General features: G+C 42.9%; 3 protein-coding genes across 3 annotated transcripts in view; 1 reads left to right on the top strand and 2 right to left on the bottom strand.

Annotated features, from left to right (window-relative positions):
• Positions 1-12,664: 12,664 nt before the first annotated feature.
• On the bottom strand, positions 12,665-15,942 carry pigc (phosphatidylinositol glycan anchor biosynthesis, class C). The gene is made up of 3 exons (XM_035177447.2): positions 15,838-15,942; positions 13,965-14,196; positions 12,665-13,864 (listed from the first exon to the last, which is right to left on the bottom strand). Exons 2-3 carry the CDS (start codon positions 14,190-14,192, stop codon positions 13,208-13,210), a joined length of 885 nt encoding a protein of 294 aa, XP_035033338.2. The 5' UTR covers positions 14,193-14,196; positions 15,838-15,942; the 3' UTR covers positions 12,665-13,207.
• A 1,039-nt stretch (positions 15,943-16,981) lies between these two features.
• Positions 16,982-21,988, bottom strand: tmed5 (transmembrane p24 trafficking protein 5). Its single transcript, XM_035177652.2, has 4 exons — positions 21,668-21,988; positions 20,921-21,018; positions 19,892-20,072; positions 16,982-19,133 (listed from the first exon to the last, which is right to left on the bottom strand). Exons 1-4 carry the CDS (start codon positions 21,854-21,856, stop codon positions 18,915-18,917), a joined length of 687 nt encoding a protein of 228 aa, XP_035033543.1. The 5' UTR covers positions 21,857-21,988; the 3' UTR covers positions 16,982-18,914.
• An 861-nt stretch (positions 21,989-22,849) lies between these two features.
• suco (SUN domain containing ossification factor) overlaps positions 22,850-23,398 on the top strand; it is a 42,044-nt gene continuing 41,495 nt past the window's right edge. Inside the window, 1 exon segment of the mRNA XM_035177647.2 lies at positions 22,850-23,126. Within this exon segment, the coding sequence (XP_035033538.2) occupies positions 23,074-23,126 (53 nt within the window). The 5' untranslated portion in view covers positions 22,850-23,073.

Below are 23,398 nucleotides of genomic sequence, written 5' to 3' on the forward strand. Positions count from 1 at the left end.
GATGCTTCACGACCACCCTGTGGGAATATGACCTACACACACACATACACACACAAACACACACACAATGCGGCGATGCCTGTGAACACAAGAGTTATCAACACAATTACACATGCAGAGACTCAGAATACTCAACATGAGGCACTCTTTGTGGAAAGTGTAGAGCCTCCCATCAGTTACAAGTTAAAGCTTATATATACACATTTGCCTTGAATGTGTATATCACCTTCCAATAATTTAATTAAAGCTGACAAATGCTACACAATGAATGGCACAAAGTGTGACTTAATGCAGAGATATAACTGTTTGAAGACACAAAAGCTGGTTGCATATTTAATGGCGTTTGCACATCTGCAAATGAGAAACATCAGAAAACACAGGAACCCTATATTAGACCGTTATTGCCTCAGAGTAGAATGCACATGCAGGTTTGAATCTTGACCTGAGTCTCGCTGCGGCAGCTCTTCCTTGCACAGTCTAACCAATGTGCAGACTACTGTACACCAGTAAGATCCTGAACAGGTAGTCTGAACACTGGGATGACGGAGCAGGACCATTCCTCACATTTTCCACCTCTGGTTGTTTGCTAGCAGTCCTGCCAGTGGCGGCGGCCGAGCCAGCGAAAGGTTTCCTCTGCCATTCTCTTCTCCCTTATCCTGTGTCAGCGCTGGGTCGCAGGGCGAGGGGTCTCACACGTGCATCAGACGTCCACTCCAACCGGCGTCCCTCCTTTTGGAGACGTTCTTGGGCCTCGAGTCGGCCGTCCGCAGGGCTGTGTCGCGGCGTAGTATCCAGTCTTGACGTGGCACACTCACTCATTCAGCTAGGGATCTGCCTGTTCACTTGGGGAAGGCATCAGGAAATAAGGGGAGTGAGAGAAGGAAAGAGATTTAGGGAGGAACTTAGCAGCCATATATGGGTTGATGGGACCCTTGGGAATCAACTTTGGAGTGGTCTGCAGTTTCTCCCCACTTCTCCTGCACACTCTCTCCCGCTCTCCATGTTCCTCAACCCTTCCTCATCTGCTCGAGCAAAAATCACCTCCCTCTGTCCACCTCCATCCCTCCTCTTCCTCTCTTCCTCATCTCAACTTTCTATTTCTACCCCATCAGAGCACCCTGTACTCTCTCCAGTCTCCTCCCCCTCCGTCTAAAGCGATCCCAGATGTTGCTCTATGGGCGCCAATCGCGTTCTGTCATTTTTTTTTCATCCTCTGTTACAGGAAGTGGGCCCCTTCAGGAAAAAAAGGGAAGAGGAACGGAGGACGAGAGTCGTAGGGTTCAGGGGAGCACAGGGAGAGGGAAATGTACTACCAGCGGCACGCTCACATCTAGTACCACATGTGTGCACGTGCTCTAACGCAGGCGCACAACCCGGGCAGCATCCAGGGCTTTAGGGATGCCCCCTTCAGCGGGCACAGTTTTCGTTTTCCGGAAAAACACCTCTCTTTTTCATCTCTTCCTTCTCTTTTCCTCACCCATGGCCTTTCCTATAACCAACCGTTTGGAAGCCCCCTTCTCAGAGGTTAGAGCGAGGGAGCAGGCCAGGGAAGAGAGATGGGGTGGGGGGGGGAAGGGCTTCACTTTAGCAGAAATGTTGTGTTAGAGCTTGAGTCTGAGTAATGACTTTCACATGTGGGCCCGGACTCTCTCCCTCCTTTTTTTTTCTTTCATACTCCTTCTCTCCTTCCCTCCCGCCCTGGTTCATTTCTCTGCACCCTGCCTCCATACTGTCTGGTTCTCCTCACTCCGGCCGCTCCACTCCTCCAACTGTTCTCAGTCATTCATAAGTCCCCGTGGAGATGACAGACTATAGACTTACAGTATCTCTGTCCCCTTCTCTATCTCTCTCTCTCTTTCATTGTCTTTCTGTCACTGGTTATTGGGTTGATAGCATTAATCGGTCTGCAGGCATCATCTGAACTCGGATGCTCTGCTCGCTCTGTGCTCCACATCTCCTGTTCGCCTCTCTGTCCCACACCCCTCGTTCCTCTTTAGATGCAGGCTAAAAAAAAAAGTACTACCAGACATACAACTATTTCAGCTAAAGCCCCCTAGTGAACTGTCTTCAGTCTCTGTTGCGTTTTTTTTTTGCTATCAACACCTGTGTTACCTCTCTGTGATGTCATATTTTACTCTGCATTCCTCTGTCAAACTTTATCTTTCTCTATTCTGTCTCTCCCAGGAGAAGGAGAAGACGTGTCTGCTTCCTCTGGACAAATCACAGCTCAGAGATGTGGAGAGGGGCTTCATGTCCAGCAAATTTCTCTTTGCGCAGAGTTAAGGTTTGTGTGTGTGTGTGTGTGTGTGTGTACGTGCGCGAGACAGAAAAGGGAGTAGTGCTCTTGTCACCTGCTCGCAGTGATATTTTACAAGGGTGGACACTTTGGAGGAGGAGAGGAAGGAGATTTTGCACTTCCCTTGACCTCTCCCATTCAACTTCGCCACCAGGACTGAGAGGATATCCAGTTGGTACTGAAGTGGGTGTAGTGGGTTTTTTTTTTGTGTTCAGAGTATATGCCAGGCCAATAAAGGCAAGCCAGGGTTTGAGTTAGCTGGTTGTGTGTGAAGCAGATTGAGTAAGACAGAGAGACAAAGAGAGAGCATGAGTGAAAGCTAGAAAGAGAGAGAGAGAGTGTCTAGGTGCTGGAGCAGACCCAGAGCCTGGCTGATTGTACCAGAGCATGTGGGCTTTGTTTATAATTCTGTGCAACGCTGCATTCAGATGCACAAACTGGCTTTGTGTGTGCATGTGCGTGAGTGTACGTGTGTGTGTGTGTGTGTGTGTGTGTGTGTGTGTGTGTGTGCTTTCACCAGTGTGTGTGTGTGTGTTGACCACAGCATACCGTCGGCAGGCTCATTAAGCAGCTAATCAAAGCCAGAGAGTTTGGATCAGAGATGAGGCTGCTCTTGTTTGGAAAGAATTGCTCGACTCACCACAAGAAGGAGGGAGAAAGAAGGACTGGAAGGGTGGGGGAGAAAGAAAGGGGAGAAAGAGAGAGAGAGAGAGAGAGAGAGTATCAGAGCCATCGGCCAGGAATGTGTCAAAGTCTGTCCTATGGCGCCCCCCCCCCAACCCCAACCCACCCCCTTCCCTGCATGCTCACTCTCTGTTTCTCTTTCTGTATTTATGTGCGTGCGTGTGTGTGTGTGTGTGTGTGTGTGTGTGTGTGTGTGTGTGGGGCAGACATTGCAGTGGTTTTTGTCCCTGTCTGACAGTAATCAAAAACCTCAGGAAATTCAAATCTAAAGCAGTCAGGCCTCTGCAGAAATTCCTCAATATGAGTGAAAAATAAAAACTCACATGGGCCGTGAGATGGTGAGAGGATGACAAAAGGGCACCAGAGAAAAAACATGTTGATTTTTAGTTAATAATCATCAACGAGAACCATTTGAATGTGTGCTCACGAATGTTGGTGTCCTGTTCTTGGTGTAATAGCACTCCAGTATTGTCATCTTTGGCCTGGCTCCCTTTCTGTTGGCCACCACGCCCTGACTTATTAGCCTCACCCATTCTAGCCCGGCCGTAATCTCACAAACTGAGTTTGAGCCGGTTTCTTGATCTTTCTGCAGAGCTTTCTGCTGTTGCTGTCCGTCTGTTTTCTCTCTTCTTTTCTCTCTCCCTCTCTCTCACACACACACACACACACACAAAGGTTTCACATTTTTTAGGTTAATTGCTATGTGTTCTGAATGTGAGAAGGCAACAACAAAAGGAGGAAAGAAACAACGGAGTGATTAAAGAAAAATGTTTAACAGATGGGCCGCAGCCTGCTCCAGATCCCTCGTTTGGTCTCTCACTCTGCTCCACCGCCGAAAGCACACGCAGAGATGGTGTGAGGGGGAAAGTGAGATAAAAGATAGAAAGAACAAAAGAAGCTGGGGAAACAGTGAGAGAGTAGACGAGGGGATTAGTCGCAGAGACGGAGGGCATTTCAATCATAAAAGTTTAAATACTTTTATTTTGTAGGTGAGCATGTGTGTGTCTGTGTTTGAAAAGTGCTTTTTAGAATCTTCATGTCCGTAAATTTTGTTTTCGTCAGCATTTCTTTTTATGTTTTAGCAGGACTATGCAAAAACTACCGGACGGATTACCATGAAACTTGGTGGAAGGACATTTAGGTGTGAATCCAAATCAAGAGGTGGATCCAAGTGAATTTGTTTTTCACTTGAAAAGATTCAGACATCAATAAATGAGTGTAATTTCATGCAGATCCTGTTAACCTGTCACTACCACCCATGTAATTAATGTAGCCTTTGCTATGAGGCTTGTTTTAATTTGAGACTGTTGAGCCTTGGCAGAGGTATGAGCTCGACTGAGTGCAATTCTTTACATTATTTCGGATCATAAATGATACCATACTGATTGAAAGTAACATACTAGATTTAGTAGAGACTGACCAAACCACCACGGAGCTGCTTTCAGTTACAAACACCTAACAGACCCACTGGATTTTACTAAAAGCCCAATGATCCGTTTCAACCTTGTGGAGTGCACCACTTGAATACTTCTACATAAAGTACTTCTATAAGACCAGGTTGTGACAATTTGATTCCCCGGGAATAATTCATGGATCTTTATGAAAAAAAAAACATCTATAGGGAAGTGATATCTATGAGTGTGGGAAATTTGGTGCAGCTTGATTGAATTTTAGGGGACTGTTGGGCCTCAGCAGTGGTATGAACTTTACTGAGTGCCGTCGTAGTTTTTAGGATATTTATACTCATCGACTGTGTTGTTCACATTGTCAATTTAATGATAAGCAATGTTTTCACATGTTACGAATCAAGACAATCTTGTTCCATTACAAAGTGGATCAAGAGCTGCGTTCACTAGTCGTGTTGCGAAATTAAAACATGAATCCTGAAATCATCCATATGTTGCTGGTACATTTCTTTGCTCTGATATCCTCTTTTCAATACACCACACACTAACTCATAATAGGCAATTGGCATGACTGTGAAAAAAAACGACAGCTCTAAAGTGACAATTAAATGAAATGATGCATCCTGTGGCGGAGTCTGCGTGCTCCGTGTTTGGTACGACGAGGGACCGTGTTCCTCTCCTACCACAAGATGTGCAGCAAGATGTGTTTCGAGAAAGAGGAGCAGCTGAAAATGACTGAAAACACTGTCGGTCGGCTGAAATGATCACATGATCACCCAAGCCACGTCACTGACACTGAGTTAATAAGAGAAACCAATAATAGCATCACTAAAAGGTCAAACGGCCATATATGATCAGCATATGTTTTTACCCCTGTCTGTTGGTTTTTTGTTGGTTTGTGTGCAATAATTACACCAAAGCAGAACGGATTTCCACGAAACACGGTGGAAGGATGTGGTATGGGACAGGGAAGAACTGGTTTTGAGAAGTTTTGAAAAATTTGGTGCAGCTTCAGATCGAAGGGCAGATAAAGGAATCTTTTTTATTAATTAATTTGAACATTTAAAAAAAAATTTACTTTGACATTTTTCCCCATCGTCACTGGAAATAAATTCATGGGTCTTGATGGGTACGTCGAGGCAGCTGATATCTCTGGGTGTGTGAAATTGGGTGCAGCTTGATGAATTTAGGGCGACTGTTGGGCCTCGGAGGTATGTGCTCCACTGAGAGGCATTCTAGTTCAGTGCTGTGTATGTTAGGGTTACAACTGGAGAATGATTATAGTACGTGCTGTTTGTTCCCCACAACTTGGTGAATTTATTAAAGGTCTGTGAGGAGGTTATGTGTTTATTACTCTGTGCTGTGGAAAGACTTTTATTCCTGGCGAGGAAGTGTAGTTTTTTGGAGGCGTCTGACAATACTGCCATGAATTGCAGGAACGCGTACAAGGACTACAAATGTCTGGAGTAAGCCTGTAACTCTCCGGATGAGTTGGACAGCTGTGAGGCTTCTCTGCTGCGGGCCGGAGGATTCTCCCCTGAGAGAGTCCCCACAAGTCCTCTGACCCCGAATTAAACCTAATTAAATCCAACCCTGACCCCAGCTGTTTGGAGCGGCACCTGTCTGCACCTTATCGTTGTGTCATTGCACCTTTTCTGGGGGACTTTAACCTTAAAGTCTGGCCACAACCCTTCACCTCTCTCTCCATGTTCCCCCTTTCTTTTTCCCCTGCCAAAGTGAAAAAGCAAGTCCCCCACCCCTTCCATCTCGCTCTGTCGTTGGCTCTTCAGCGCAGCATTCTTGGCCCATGATGTCACTACAATATGTGTGTGTGTGTGTGTGTACGTGTGTGTGTGTTCTAGTCTGTTTCTAATCAGCAGTTCCCCGTCACCCACTCCTCCTTTTCTTTCTTCTACCCACTCCTCCTTACCTCCCTCCTTTGTATTCCCTCTATTCTGCTCTCTGTGTTCCTATCAAAGTGGCTCTACACTTCAACAATAGTACAGAACAGATGACGACTTATAATACACGTCACTTCACACATCTGTATTAGCATGAAATGACCAGCATTGCTACCTCTCACTACTCAAATTTTTCTGTTATCCAGGCGGGTAGAGCGGGTCGTCCACTAACCATAAGGTCGTTGGTTTGATCCCCGGCTCCTCCAGTCTGCATTCTGAAGTGTCCTTTGGCAAGATACTGAACTCTGATGGCAGTGTGTGAATGATGTGTGATAGAAAATGCACAGCATAATGTATGTATGTATGAGTTTGTGGCTTGAAGCACTTTGAGTGGTGGATAAGACTAGAAAAGCACTTTGTAAATAAAGTCCCTTTATCATTTGCCCCAGTTCCAGCATCAGGTCATCAGCCAAAGACCGTAATGCATCTCATGACCAACGGCGTAAACTATTCACCACAATCTGAACTGTTAAATCATCCTCACTTTCTTTGAACTGTCTGCAAACCTGCTGTTCCTCCATCTGTATTACTGTTTAGCATTAATCTTCACCATAAGAATCTATATTCCACCGTACCATTATTCTTCATTTGAGGATTTTCCACTGAAAAAAAAGGAACCAAAGGGTAAAAAATAGGATTTCTAACGCCCCTTTAAGAATTTGCAGTCATAATCCCAATTCAGAGTAAAATATCACTTTACAAAAGCCCAACGTCTTGACTTGTCACAGCTGTTTATGATCCCTCTCTCTCCGTAGGTGAGGGAGTTCATTAGCTCCTGGACCAGCTCTGCGCTCTGGGGGAAAGCTCAGTACTGATGCATGAGTCACCAGAGCAACAGCAGCAGCAGCAGCACTGGGAGGAAGTGGTTTGCAAAACACACGCTGCCCTGAGGGAGGCGCTCTCCACCACTGAAGAGATCTCCACCTCTACCTGCACCTCTCCTCCTGGACACAGCCCTCCAGGTGCAAAGATCACAGTGATGCACAGATGCATGCAGGGAACTGAAGCGTGCTTCCCATGGCTGTCACTTATGGTTCTCGTCTCCACTCAGCTCCACCTGTTCCTCGAGTGCCCGCTCCCACTGGAACCACACATTTATGCCCTGAAATCTGACCCCTTACGTTGAGATGACCTCCAGCACATACACACACTGGCATTTATGCACTCACACACTCGCATGCACACACAATCAAAGGTTTTACACCATAGAGGCAGAGGGAATTGTTATTTGAGCTGGGTGGGGGTCTGCTGGAAAATGTGTTTCTCATATTCTCTTTCCCATCAGCCTCAGTAGACAGGAGTTCTCTCTGTGCAGCTTTCTGCTGGAGCCAGAGACAACAGGCCGAGCGCTCTGTCAAGTTTTCGTCTGTCTCTCTGTCCTTCACCTCCCCCCCCACTCCCTCCTTCTCCTAGTATGCATTTTGTTTTATTGCCTCCCTCAGTTTCCTTCATGCAATAACTGTTATTTTTCCTTTTCTCCCCCCGACTTCTTTTTCTTGTCCATTTCTTCACTTCTCCCCTTTCACTGGTTCCTCCCCTGCTTTTGGCCTGTCTCTCCTTTTTCTCTCTGCCTCATTTCCTCTGTGCTCTCCAACGGTTCTTTAGGTTCTTTCCCGCGTACACTCTCCTTTTTTCCTTTCCTGACTATCTCCATCCAACCTTATGCCCCTTTTCTTTTAACCCCCTCCCATACTGTATATATAAGGTGCATGATCGTACTTTTATAGGAATATTTCTCGTCTTCATATTTATCCCTTTATCACTTCAACGTTTGTTGAAAACAAATACAGACCACGACATGTGTTACAATCAGAATATCAAGTAGTAATCATGGTAAACCCAAAACGTGAAGAAATGAAATGTAGAAAAAAATACACACATATATAAACATTCATTGAAATTTGTGAACAGGGTTCAGCTGTGAATCTGTGTTAAAACTTTCTGTTCAGTTTTTTTTTTTTCTTCGTTGCACACTGTTGTCCATCTCTTTAGTCTTGTGTGTTTTTTCCTCTCACTGTTTCACTGCTTTCCTGTCTGTTTATTAACATACTACCAACCCCGTGTAACACATCATGTCATAGAGCCTCTGTTCTGGGGTCAGGCTGCAGTCACAGAGACAGGTCTGTGTTTTAAATATAGTTTAGGGATACAATTAGCATAGAAAGCTACTTTGAAGCTTAAGTCCTGATCTTAGTTTGAACCTGGAGGAGACCTTACTGCTAGATTCATAAATTGTAATGATGATGAATGAAGAATCTGTAATAGTTTGTAAAAACATGCAAAGGAAAAGTGGATTATCTTTCTCCCTTGTGAGGGACAATATTAGATGGTGGTATCTGGTCATTTTTAGGGATGTAAACCATACAGTGACATTTTCTACAGGAGACAACCCCTAGCCCTCCCAAATGTTTTTTTTTTAACAGTTATTTCTACATAAGGACCCCATCACATATGGCATATCCATGGCATGTCGTTATATAATTGGCCTTGAGGGAATTTGATACAAATGTTCAGTTGGACTCAACGATTTACTGATTAGATTTTGGTGTTCAAAGGTCAACCTTGAGCTGCTAGTGTTAAAGGAATAGTTCACCGAAAAATAAAAATTCACTCATTATCTACTCACCACTATGCAGATGTAGGGGTGGGTGAAGTGTTTGGGTCCACAATACACTTTTGGAGTTTCAGGGATAAACAGTGTTGCAGCCAAATCCAATACAATCAAAGATTGAAAAATGTATCACTAGTTACTTCGATTGTATTGCATTTGACCGCAACGCTGTTTAGAGTAGATAATTAGTGAATTAAAATATTTCGGTGAACTATCCCTTTAATGCAACGTCGAACCATACTGTATTCCCCACAGCGAGACCTGCACCAGTAAAGACCAAACCTGGTGCACCAAAAACTGCTGCAAAGACAGAAGCAGGAATACAGCTCTGAGAATCCAGGGAATGATTACCTCCGCCAGGAGGCTATGTTTTTGTCTGCGTTTGATTGTTTGTGTGTCTGTCTGTGGATTATGCAAAAACGACTAAACATATTTCCACGAAACTTGGTTGAAGGCTGTGTTATGGGTCGGGGAAGAACCCATCAAATTTTGCTGCAGATCTGGTTCGGGGGAGGGGGGGGATCCAGCATTAAAAAAAAAAAAAAGACATGTTTAGTGGACTGATATTTATGAGTGTGTACAATTTGGTGCAGATCCTAATAAAAATGTTGTGAATATAAATGTGGTTTTATAAGGGGCCTGTTGGGTGGAGGTATGCGCTCTACTGAGTGACATCAAAGTTTCCTATTTTCAAGCATTTTTTGATTTGAAATGATTGGCCACTCTGATGTCGTTGTTCTTTTCAACAGTGGTATTGAATTAATTATTCACAAACTTAACAGAGATTGTTTCTACGATTTAACTTAACTGTATTAACTCTGTCGTTTTTTATTACATGTTCTTATAACTGTAATTAAAGACTTCACAAATGAAATGTTGGCGTGACTTGACATTTATATTTATCCTTTTTCCTTCATTTGAATTGAAACAGAAAATTAAAGTGGAATACCTCTCAAGGCCACTAGATGGCAGTCCAAGACATGCGGTGTCACACTTTTACTTGACGCCATGGGGCCATTCAGTGAGTAACTGAAGGGTCCAGGCCTCACAGGTTACCCATACCGGATTTTTGTTTAAAAAATAAGTAATGTTTAGGGGACTGATATTTATGAGTGTGTGCAATTTGGTGCAAATTCCCCCCAAAATCTGTATCTAGTGAATTTAATTGGGACTGTTCAATCAGGGGACTGTTGGGTTTTGAGGGAGGTATGAACTCTACTGTGTGATATTATAGTTTTTTATCTATTTGTTATCACCTTTACATTGTCATTTGGCCTGATTCATTTGTAAAGATATTTAATTTCATTGATTTATCTGTGACACTCACAGCTGGTTCTCACCAAAACCTCCCAGTCCAACCAGGTTTGCTTCAGGACACAGAATCCTGTATGTTTCGAGCTCTTATTACATTACAGACAGCACACGCACATGAATGAAGCTACACTCCCTCACATTCAGGGTGAGGGAAACCCTTTACTCCTATATATACATGAAGAACAGCAAGGGCACTGTCTTTACACACTGAGGAAATGTTGTGTACATTTCTGAGCTTACACATGAAGACGTGTTGACTTAGAGAGAGGGGGGGTCTGGCTACATACATTATCCCCCCAAGTCTGACAAGAGTTAACCACTGAGTGTATAGCTCCAGTCCAAAATATCCAACTGCGTAGGAAAACTAGAATTATCACACTGCGGTTGTATGCCTCCGCCAACCAGTGCAGTTTCTGTATATATATTTCTAAATCCCCCAGATTCACATAAAGGTCACTGTAACCTTTATCTTTGGGAACTGAAACACTTTGTCAAGAAATTCCCTCAAGCAGTCTTCAGATATCACATTCAAGAGGCCAAAACCCTTTGACCCCTGAAATCGAATCAATTTATCAATGATTCCAAGTGAACTGTACCAGATATAACGAAACCCCCCCACACGGCAGTCTTCATATGTCCAATTCATGGTAACATGAAGGTCACTGGGACCTTGACCTTTGACTTCCAGGCACCAAAATCGAATCAGTTCATCTTTGAGTTCAAGTGACAGTTTGTACAAAGTGCGAAGATATTCCCTCAAGTTGATCTTAAGATATCATGTTTGAGAAAAGCATAAATATACCTTGTGACGCCACTGTGACCTTGACCTTTGACCTTATGCTACTGAGATGAAATCCAAGCTCAAGTGAATGATTGTGCCTAATGTGAGAGAATTCCCTCAAGGTGTTTTGGAGGTAAAAAAAAAGGCAATAAAAAGTGCTTTGTGAGGTCACAGTGACATTGACCTTTGACCTTTGGCCACCAAATTCAATTCATGTCATCCTTGGGTCTAAGTGAATGTTTGTCCCAAATGTGATGAAATTCCCTTTGGGCATTCCTGATCTATTGAGTTCAAAACGACACAGGGGCATGTGACCTTGACCTTTTGACCTTTGACCACCAAAATGTAATGAGCTCATCTTTGAGTCCAAGTGAATGTTGTGAATGACGCAATGAGTCATAAAAAGCATATTACTCACACACTCTGTAATGCATTACATCTACTACATCCGTCTCCATGTCCCTGGCTGTGAAAGTGCGGTTGTCTGAGGAGGTCGAGACTGATACAGACAGCTCATCTGGATTTAGTGTTTAAATCTAGATTCATCTGCAGGAACAGTAAAATACAGCAGCAGAACACACCTCCTCATTTCCTATGAAGAGGTGCAGGTCTGACACCTAGTGTCCATTACACACAGCTGCTATGGGTTTGACTTGTATTGCTGCTCTCTGCTGTGAACACACTGGCAACTCAGTTTAACAGCATCTGTAGGAAAGCTGGTCAAACAGTTAGAGTTAAAACAGTAGTAGTAGTAGTAGTTGTTCTGGTGTGTTCTTAGAGACACATACTTTATTCTCTTATGTTGAATTGAAAGCCAGTATGGCAGAAGACAAGCAGTCCTTAATATATGTGTATATAAAAATACGATCTGTTTCCTCCACACTGAGTGCATAACTAAAGGGGGTTCAGTGGTATACAGTTTAAGCGAGGTACTCCGGGTATGTGAATAGATTTGAACTACTGCTCAGCTACTCTCTGCTGTTTTAAGGTTTACTGGTAGCTGAGTGGTACAAAACTGTTTTTTCATCAGTTCACAAAGCCACAACACCTACTGCTATATGCAACATGGCTGACAGTCCCGTGAGAACAGTACTGCAGTCATTTGTTTAACACAAGCTCATCACAGGGGACTTATGTGTGTAATACTACATTGTAATTACACAGCAGCAGTGAGGTTCACCCAGGCAAAAATCATAAAAAAGCTATTTTAATTGTTTAGAAGTACAATTTCATAGTTCATGTGACAGTTTCAACAGCTAAATTTAAGACATTTCAGGACCTTTTTAAAGACCACAATGAATGAAATTTAAGACCTGTCAAGTTCCACAGATATGAAGGAATATCCAGAATTACTTACGCACTCGATAATTGAAGATAAGGTGAAGTAGTTTGGTAAAGAATTACACTGGAAACACCACATGATCTGGCAAACTACAGGCAGACACAGAATGTATCCATATTATTTTCGACAGCCAAGCTGAGCGTAATGAGATATAGTTTGATTGGGGTGTTTCTAGACTCAGTTATCCGTTACACATTGGTCTTTTTGTAGTTTTATTACAGAGTGCTATTTATAATGTGGAGAAAAAACTACAACACATGGAGACAAAGAAAAGACACAGTGCCTTTTAATAAAAAGCAACAATGAAATCTTTAAATTCTAAAATTCACATTTAATTTAAACAGTTTTCAATAGAAATTAGAGCCCTCGTTCGTAATAAAGCCACTTAAACACCACACATACATCCATTCAAACCCAGCATTAACAAATATTTACACAACCATAAACTCCCTGATTATTAAAAACATGTCAAATAGGTACATAGCATTAGTGTGTGTATAGTAAAGTGATTCAGATAATAATAATAATTATAATTATAATTATAATAATATCGATACAAAGTCTGAGGTCAACAATTACATGAAGACAGTAGCAGCTTTAATGTTAAAATATTTTCATAATCTACAAGAGAATAGTGTTGTCATGGCTGTCCAAACAGAGGTGGCTTAGTGATAGAAGAGTTACTGTTTTAGTAACTGTTTATATGTATAGTACCAGCATAACACTTGGACTGATGGTAAATTAAATATATATATCATAAAAAATTCCTACACCCTAAATGTCAGTATGGTTCAGGAGCACTGCTCTGTCTTTTATTGATGAAAGCGGCTGAGGTCCTCATGAATCTCAGCCTCATCCCAGGGTCCATGGATGTTGTCCTTGTGCCTCTGCAATCTGACCAGTAGTAAGGGACAGACTAATGTAACACTTCCGAGGGCCAGGGCCAACAGCACGGCCCCACCAAGCCACTGGGAGCCCAGGCCTCCTACCCCTCCAATACAAATTCCCATGCACACCCCAGTAAAGTGGCAAGGGGCGTTCTCTCTCAGCCTCTGTAGCAGACAGGGCCACAGGGCAAACACCAGCAGCGCACAGCTGATCATGGCGAAGGTGTGCAGGGCCCCGGGTAACCTAGAGGCTAAACACACAGAGGCAAACAGAGCCGCATTTAAAGAGAGGCTGCCCGGGGGTGACGGCTGGGCGTAAGGGAAGAAAACTAGGTGGGCCAGCATCATCACAGCAGACATGGCATACACTGTGTCCGTGCTCACGGACTCTGTTAGTGTTTTTAGAACTGGCGAGAAGCCAAAGGTGAAGGAAAGAAAAATAGTGGCACTCTGCAAGTTGGCCAGATGTGTGCGGGGCCCGCAGCCTGATTCAACACGACATGTCAAGGCTTGGTGCAGTCCATAGCCCAGCAGGCCACAGATGAGGCTGGTCAACAGCAGCGTGTCAGGGGACAACAGACCCTTAGGAGAAAAACAAAGAAGTGGATTAATTATAAAACTCAGGTACATCATCACATCCAGTTAAGGCAAGGTGAGGAGCATAGATCTTCTAAAGCTTCACCTTCTCCATGTAGAGCCAGAGGGTGATGAAAATGGCCACACAGGACAGCTGCTGTCCCACACAGCCTGCTTCTTTCACCACGGCCCAGTAATGGTAGTGACGAAGGCCCTCGTTCCTGCGCAGTTCCTCCAGGAACCTCTGGTCCACATAGTTATCAGGGAAGGGCTGGCGCTCCCACAGCACCTTCCGCCAGGGCACAGCTGGACCTGGGGCACTGTCTGGCCCCATCACCCTGACCACACACACACACACACAGACGGATTTGTGAGAAAGCATATTTGAGCTAACGTGTAAAAGGTGAAGTTTAAGGCTGAACACCTCCAGACCCCCAGGAGACTCTAACAACACCACCAGACTTACTGTGTGTGAACTAGTTAAAGTTCATTTATTTGACTTAGTTTAAAATATCAAGTATCAACTAACGAGGGCCATAAGCTAGTTCCTGCACTACACACCCACACAGAAGTAACTTCATTAAACTGTGCAATACTCTTTTTCTGTCTGTGAAATTTATATACCTTACTGTATATATTCTGATTCAATCATATTGCTATTTTTTTTTATTTTCACATCTTAATATTAACTTTTTTTATTGCATTCTTACTTTTCCTAGTTTCTTTTTTACTTGTCCATTTGTACCATACAATTTACTGCTGTCACATGGCTAATCCCCCCAGAGTGAGACCAATAAAGGATCGTTGTTACTTCTACAGCTATTGAGGCTTTGCTAACTCTGAGGCTGTACACAGTGTGGCAGTAGGTTTTCACAATAAAGCATTCTGAATGATTTAACACACATCATAACTAACAGAAAGTGTCTTGTCAACATCGGCACTAATTTACCACAGAGTAAACATATCTGAGAATCCCATATAATGAGTGCGTGCAGTCATCTGTTCAGTCTTGTGTGAGAGTGTTGTGTTCACTTATGGATGTTAGTGTATTTAACTAAGGGTCCTTGGTGAATGCCTATGAGATCTCGTCATAAGGAAAACAAAGTCCACTTATGATAGTAAATGAAACTGTAAATGGTTTATATGCAATTGGAAAGTAAAATGTTGTGTGTCTCTATTTGCTGTCTTGTAACACAAAAAAACTGAATGCATTTATTCCGCCTAGAGAGAATACATATAAATGGAAAGTGTGCCTGGTCCTACCGCTACTAAAAACTTTGTTCCTTTGTGGTATTTCCTGTACTTTGGTACAGTTGTCGTCAATACATTGCTACATGAGCAGTGGCATCTCTGTGCATGATTGCTATCATGGAGTTATTCATCATCTTATGTAGAATTGAAGGCAAGGATAAAAAATTGAAATTCTCCTTTGGTTTATCACAGTTTACTCAGACACAGTATCAGTCACACTGTAACTGATACTGGGATACAGTCTTTGAGTTCTTACCTATCTGTAGACACCAAGATCATACGTATGGATCTGATAGATGTGGAGCTTTTCTTGATTCATATTGACTCCAACCCGAGAGCTAACAATCTATCTAATACACTTTCATTAACCAGTATATATATATATCTCATTGAATTAATCACAAACAGCTTTAGTTGCTCTCAGACAGTGTTGCAGCAGTGACTGCCCCCAAACAGTGTGGCAACAAAGGCAGCTGCCTTTACATATTAGTGGCAGTTTCTGTTGACATCGGAGCCTCTACGAGCTTCCGCTGCCACGATCTGAGCTGATATGAGTCTGAACTGAGTTTACTGCATTTTGACGGTTGCGCCTTTTAAAGAGAAACTATAGCTACTTCCGGTTTTAACGCGATAGTAAAACCACCAACCCCACATGTACAAGTGTGTAAATAAACACTGGAGAGCGGAACTGTCTCCATAAATAAATGAACAAAAGGTTTCCCACCTACCTGGGTTGTGGTTGTTATGAATGTACTACCTCATCAAGTCATTATCCCGGAAGTGAAGCTCATGACCTGAGCTCACAGCGCCCCCTGTTGTTGGGAGCCTTGTAAAAGCACGCTGCCAGCTTGTCAGAACAATACTGATTACTTACATATTTTTATTTTCAATGTGTGTGTTTGTGTGTGTGCGTTAAACATACGTGGCCACTGCTCTGCTGACAGAGACAAGCCAACATACCTGTCACGACATTTCAAACTGAAAATGTTCTCACTGTTTGTGTCAGTTTTTACAGATATTTTTCATGGCCACTGTGGTACTCATCAATAACCTTATCTAAATTCTGTCACACAGCAGTGTGTCAGTGTGTGGACCACAGCTGCCGGTCTCCCATGTGACATACAGCTCATTCAGCCAGTCATCCTGTTGGATCAACGCAGCCGCAGACACTGACCACCATGATAATATCTACCAGCACATAGAACCACAAGGAAACCTTATTTGGGACTGAATTTGAACATGACTTTACACCGTCTAAACTTCTGCCGCTGCAATAATCCCTTTACCAATGCACACACTAGTTGAATTTTTGTTATCTGATGATTAGGCCTCTGTTACATGTAGACTATCATAGACTGTAGTTGCAGAGATGATCATTTCTTCATGACAGTGTTTTCAGAAGGACTGGATCATCCACACAGCATCTGATAGGCTAGTGAGTATAATGAATAAAAGTGTGATGCTATTAGGATGTTGCCAAAGAGCGATGGTTCTGTTTAGGCAGAATCCGCTGTGCTTAGCAGGGCTCTCTGGTTCTGTACAACAGCAGTGCCTAACTATCAGATCCCTATGCCACAGAATGACACCAGATGGCACAGCAGCTGCATAATTTAGTAACTGCTATTTCATCTAAGCCACTGCATGCTTAAAGAAGCCCCAACTCCTTTTTCTCTTTTGCGAGATATGGTGTTCTTTAAACTTTTCACCAATTTCCCAGGAAATAATTCAGGGATCTAGATGTAAAAAGTATTTAATGGACTGAAATCTATACTAGATGTTATTTTATAGACAGATACGTTTATTAGTTTTAATACTATGTCTCAACATACAGTACAAATAAACACAAACAGGGTTTTGTTTAGGACAAAGGGGTCAGAACAAATTTGGATTGTTTTATTAATTTACACACATTTACAACTACAGAGCATTAGTGGAATAAATACCATAGAACATCACATTCACTTCTCCCCACTGTTCCATCAGGGTAGTAAAAATATTTTTTCATAGACAGTGTGGCTGTTGCATAAGACAATTAAACATACTCCTTCTCAATAACATAGAAATGCTTTTAAAAATATTGTAGAATTTTATTTTTGTATAACTCTGAAGGACTTAAAAATGTATCAGAAACTGTAACTATAATCTCCATCACTTAATCTCAAAATATACTACTTAAATGAAGCTCTAGAAACCATGGTTAAGATAAGCTGGCAGAGGAATAAAGGATGGTAATAAGCAGCGAACAGAGGATGAACATTTCTTACAACCACACATCCTGTTTTTGCAATTATGCAAAATACTCTGTGTGATATACCCAAACTGTATGGCAAAAACATTTTGAAAACAAAAATGAGTATATTTTTAAAGCACTTTCACCATATGGCTGTTAAACAATGAACTCACTGTATGATCTGTGCCCAACAGCAGAGCACAGGGAAAAAAGAAATGATGGCAACATGGAGCTTCCAACCGGGTTTCAACTGTGAAGATCAGTAAATACCAATGACAGAAATACTCTTGGCAAACACAATCACAAGTTACCAGAGTATCCGAATAGTATACAAACGACCAATGAGAGAAAAACGCCTCAAAAGTGCTCCCCCACCGACACATCAGGGCAAGTAACAGACCCGTTTCCTGTGGGCCCCGATAATTCAATAATACTCCAGGACCCATAATGTTAAATTGTTATGTTGGCTAATAAAATGTGAGTATCAGATTAAAGACACAAGCATTTAAAAAGAGCACTGATGTAGCCAAAGCAGTGAATGGTTTGTGTGTATCAAACTGAACAGTGCATCCATGTAGCAGTGGTAATGACCTTGCATGTGTCGCTAAGATAGAAATAGACTTCTGTCACCAGAGAGACAAGGCAGGCTGAACGTCTTCACAGAGTAGGCGGCTGTAATCAGATACCTGCCATGTCACAGCAGAGGGTCGCGGAGCTGGCAGCCATTTAGGCCACTAGGCTACAAGTCTCGGCAGAGGAGAGAAGTCCCAGGGTAGGGCAGAGATTTTGGCTCAGTTCTGTTCCTCTTACTCCCTTGTCCCTTGGGTGCCAGAGAGCAGCAATAGCAACGTGTCCCTATCTGAAAACCTGGCGTTTCAGTATTGTTAACTTCTGTTAACAACATAAATGTTTGTGACAATGGGAAATCTATTCAAAAGGCCTCACAGACTGACAACAGGCAGCTATATACAAACCTCTAAGGCATCTCAGTGACATACGGGTACATTTTAAGGAGAAGCTAATGTATGGGAAGACATTGTGGCACACTGGTGGCACCTCCCACTTGTTTGTCAGGAAAAAAAAAATCTAATACTTCAGGCACCATGCCCTCTTCATATAATTTGACCCAACACCCAAATAAAAACCTCAGAAGAAAAAAAAAAGTTTTTTTGCCATTAGCTCTTTGTCATTTTAGGGTTCTTTAGAAAAATAGTCTCACCATGATCATGCCAGTGATGTCACTTCCTTTGAAGACTTACCAGAACAAGGAAGGACTATAACACAACACCAAACAAAAACAATAAAAAGAGAGACAAGGAGATCCCTCTAGTAAAGAGACTGAGGTTACAAGTTCCTGCTCGAAAACAGGGGCTCCTGCTGTCCCGCAAACTCTCACATTTTCTTATTAAGAATATCAGTATGTCTGTATGTATGTATGCATGGACATGTTTGTGTAATGAAAATATCTTGTGTTAGGAGTCACAAGTCTGGGAGATCAGCTGCAAAAAAAAGTACTGAAGATATCTGTGGGCGTTAGTTTCTCTCTCTCTGTCTGTTCCTCCGTTGGGGGTGGTGTTATGTACGAACTTTCCTTTTATCTTCAAAGAGGGAGCGAACCAGATAGACCTGAACCGCCGACACCATCATCATGACAAGGAGATTTATCACTGACCAAATGTTCACCCTGTCATAGTTGCTCTCCTGGATGTTTCTGTCACGAGCCTCGAATGCCCGCAGCAGCGTCTGGATCTGTACACTTTTGCCAAGTCGAGCCTTGACACTGTTGATGGTGTCCTGAAGGAGAAGAGACAGGTCAGACTGAGTGGAACTATAAAAAAAAACAAAACAGAAAGCTCAACTTCTTCTTATGTACCTGAAACTAAGCTAATAAAAAGCTTTAATCAGTACAAAATAAGAGAGGAACGGTTGTATGACAGCCCTGCGATATGGTTGCGACCTGTCTAGGGTGTCCCCCACATCTAGCCCAATGTCCGCTGGGATTGGCTCCTGCCACCTCCCAACCACAAAGGCTAAGCAGTAAAGAAAATGGATGGATGGATGGAAAATAAGAGCGTTGAGTCAGTTTTGACGTTATAAACAAAGCAGCTCCCTCAGGTCTGTTTGTTCTACCATGACAAAACAACTTCCTCCACAGCTGGAAGTTACACTTCCTGTTGGCCTGATGTGACTTCTGACACAAATTAGGAAGTATGAGGGAGGGGGGATGCAAGCTGAAACATTTGGCTGCCCAATAGGTGAGAGTTCATGACATTGTCTACTGTTGTAACTCACTCTCTGTGCCTTTGGCTGTATTGCAAGCTATTTTGTAGCCAGCCTGCTTGCCTGGTCCCTTTGCACGCCCTGTGTCAGCATAGATGGAGCCGTGACAAATGTCTCAACGGCAGGCAAGAGAGGGACTTGGGCTAAAATATTCTTTGTGAAGAAATCACTTATTACTACTTCAGCCTGAAAAGTTAGCAAACTTGTTAAGACCTAACACTGGAAAAGCGATGCCTGTCATCTTCTCTATGTCCGACCGTCTGCAGCCTCACCATAATGTCCTCCAGCCTCATGTCCAGCGTGTCTGTTCCCTGAACATACTCCTTCCAGTCATCTGGATCTTTGTCTGTATCCATATTGTCCAGGATCAACTCAAAGAAGATAATCTTCTCAGAGACGGCGCTGAATGTGTTGTCAAAGCAGAACATGTAGTCTCCATCCTCAGTTTCAACACTGCAGGAAAGCACAGGAAGTTAGAGCTTACACATTGATCTCTTCCATTAATGTTTCTCAGGTGATGTCTGTACATCTAGCATGTGCTAAAATGCATGAGACTTGAATCTGAAACTACAGTCCCATAGAAAAGTATTGGGAAGTCAAGGCCTATTCATTTGTTGAAAACTAAAAAGGCATTTGGGTTCAAAATCAAAAAATTCTGTGAGACAAGAGTTCAGAATTTCAGCTGTTATTCCCTGGTATTTTACATCTAGATGTGTTGAAGAACATAAGACATAGCAACTTTCAGCTTTGTTGTTTAAACATTTAAAAGCACTGAATGTGTTGCCTTGGGCTTCACATGTGAGGACTGCATTTCTTGTCACAAAGTATAAACCATATGAAGACCAAAGAGCTGTCTATGAGAGAAAAGAACGCCATTTTGAAACTGATGAAAGTAAAGTGATAGAACTGAAGCACGGTGGAGGTGTTGTCCAGGCTGCTGCTGGAATGGGTCCTCTCATCTTTATTGATGATGTAACACATGATGGTAGCAGCAGAATGAATTCTGAAGTCAATAGAAATATTTAGTCATCCAGTTTAGAGAAATGCATCCAAAATAATCGAGAGGAAGATTGATTTTTTTCATCTACCTTGATTTCTTTCACCTAACCTTCAAAATAACTAATGAATAAACAAATACAGATGAAAGTATAACCTCCTTGGCAGAGGTGATAAAATCTGAAATTGTGAACTCTCTCATATTCATCTTTTGAACTTAATTCCAAATGTCTTCAGTGTTCAACAAAAACAAAAAGGAATTGGCCATGACAGTCCAGCACCTTTGGAGAGAAGTGTGTACTTACGTGTGTACTCCATCCGATTTGCGGTAGTCACTATACAGCACTTCGCCAGAGGGAGACGAGATATCGAAATCAACATCGAGACCTGCACCATCTAATACCTGTGGAAGGTGGACACACACACACACACACACACACACACACACACACACACACACAGTAAATGGTAGAGAAAAAATTAGAAAATTCAGAGATATTAAAACAACACTAGCAGTTTCTGTAATATTCACTTCAGACATCAAACTTTGGGGAATGCTAGTTTGTAGTTTTCTCAAGGTCTCCCCATTCTCCACTAGACTTGGATACCTTTTCCTTCACAGCAGACACTACTACAGATACATGAAATTGCTGGGAATGTTTCCCACAGGCCCTTACATCACTTAACATGTCACCACACAGTCACAGCTATATTCAGTGCTCTGAGCTGACCAGCAGAACAGGTTCCTAACAATATGTAAATCGAGGTGTGAACAACTGAACAACTCAACCTGCTTGCACACTTGCACAACATATGATGATTCGATTTTAAATTTGGTTTTCATCCAAACCAACCTTGTAACAAACCATGCATAAATGTATGCGACTGAGAAACACACAGCAAACGTAGACAAAAACAGAGGCTAAACAACAGGTTTAACAAGAATAATGTTATGTCAAGAGTTGAATGCTGTCACTGGTTCAGCAGAATGCAGTCACAGAGTTTACTCGACTAATGTCAACAGTCTCCTGAGGTATATGAGTATTTAGGACCTGATATTCAATCTCCAGGGAGGCATCTTTCCTCATGGTCTGGTAGAAACACTCCTTCCGACCGGGAGGCAGAGTGAACGTGAAGTCGCTGTCCAGGGACTGGGAGAAGGCGGCCAGCGCCACAAACCTCTCCGAGAGCAGAGCCACAAACACGGGCAGAGCGCACAGAAACGCCCGGTGTGCCTCCATAGTGAAATCCAAGAGAGCCGGGTCGGTGTTAGTTTGTCCCCGCCACTGTGTCGCTGAGAGGAAGCGCAGCTAACGACGTCCACACAAACTTCACTGGAGTTGAAATGTTTGTCACTCACTACTTCTGCCTGTCCATACTTCAGGACCCCGCCTGTTCAAATCCCCTACACGTTTATTCATTACCTCAAACAACACATGACCAATTCACTGATCTAGTTTGAGTTGTAATAATTCACGTTATTTATTTTGTATATCTTACCATCACATATAAGATATAATCAATAATTGGTACAGGCACATTGTTAGGGTCCTTATTGAATTGCATTTTGGGAAACGTGGTTCTTTTGCTCCATTTGGTGTAAACATAGATGTACTAAAACTATTTTTGTATTCCAACACTGCAATTGACCAATGCAAGTAATTTATCAAATTCAAATAAGGAGAAAATAAAGTTAAATGAAACAAGGTTTAAAAAATAATAGGGAGTAGATAGAATAATTCAATTTAGCTGCATTTAGTCTTGAACTTTAGAATCAATGATTGTATTTGAAATGCCCTTCCATTGTTGTTTGAATCCTACATTTCTTGTATTTGACTTGAAGGTGTTTTGGGATGTTGAGGAAATAGTACACAATGTTCACATTCCTCACCCCCCACACACACACACTTAATGAAGTAATGCACACATGAACACAATTGCATATACATTTACAAACCACATGCATCAACACAGCCCTGTTTGAGTGAAACATGACAGACCAGTGGGTAGTGATCACATCTGTGTGTTTAATGCTGTGTTGGGTTCATATCAGAAAGGTGACGCGTTCTGCTCCACATCTTCAGTGCAGCGGGGAGGGGGGGCGGGCTCTCTTCCAGACACAGCGCTGCAACCTCTCCATGCGATTGGCCCGACCGATCACTCTGCCGCTTCTTTGATTGGCCTGACGCGGGGCGTGGGTTGAACCTACCCAGAGCACAGTTGCCCGTCAACAGCAGTAGCTGCTAAAGCAAAGGAAGAGGCGGACAAGCGCCGCACAATGACAATTAGCAGAGCTTTAAAGTGCGGGGCTTAGCCACAGAATACGGTGCCCTGCTAACTTGTGATTAGCAGAGACTGTGCGCTTGTTCTTCGGGGTGGGGGGGGGGGGATTTTGTGAAGCCGCGAGGGATCAGAAAAGAGCCCAAAGAGCGAGGATGTTGGTCCCCGCGGGAAGATAATGAAGAGGCTGCGCGTTTTGTTGGTGTGCCTCGTTGTAGCCCTCCTGTGCTGGTAAGCTTAGCGCCTCCACCCACATCACCGACGACATGTTACCACACATGCCTGCAGGAGAGACACGCTCGGTGATCACTGCACCGTCTTTCACGTCGTTTTTCTCCATGTATTGTTATCTATTGTTGTATATCCGCCGCTCATCAGTGCGACCATCCCCCGCAGCTGCTCAGCTAACACGGTCTAGCTGACACTGTGGGATGTGTAGTTGACCTCCAACTGGAGAAGAGAGCCTGGATGTGTTTGTGTAGTGTCGTAACTGGCTGACAAAC

The sequence above is a fragment of the Hippoglossus stenolepis genome, chromosome 14 (assembly GCF_022539355.2).
Source record: "Hippoglossus stenolepis isolate QCI-W04-F060 chromosome 14, HSTE1.2, whole genome shotgun sequence".
Lineage (NCBI taxonomy): Eukaryota > Metazoa > Chordata > Actinopteri > Pleuronectiformes > Pleuronectidae > Hippoglossus > Hippoglossus stenolepis.

Excerpts from the sequence above, each read along its gene's own strand:
- pigc (XM_035177447.2), bottom strand. The coding sequence starts at position 14,192 with ATGGGGCCAGACAGTGCCCCAGGTCCAGCTGTGCCCTGGCGGAAGGTG. Across the intron at positions 13,865-13,964 it reads TCTGGCTCTACATGGAGAAG|GGTCTGTTGTCCCCTGACAC; the intron begins GTGAAGCTTTAG and ends TTTTCTCCTAAG.
- tmed5 (XM_035177652.2), bottom strand. The coding sequence starts at position 21,856 with ATGGAGGCACACCGGGCGTTTCTGTGCGCTCTGCCCGTGTTTGTGGCT. Across the intron at positions 20,073-20,920 it reads AAATCGGATGGAGTACACAC|TGTTGAAACTGAGGATGGAG; the intron begins GTAAGTACACAC and ends GCTTTCCTGCAG. Across the intron at positions 19,134-19,891 it reads TGAGGCTGGAGGACATTATG|GACACCATCAACAGTGTCAA; the intron begins GTGAGGCTGCAG and ends CTTCTCCTTCAG.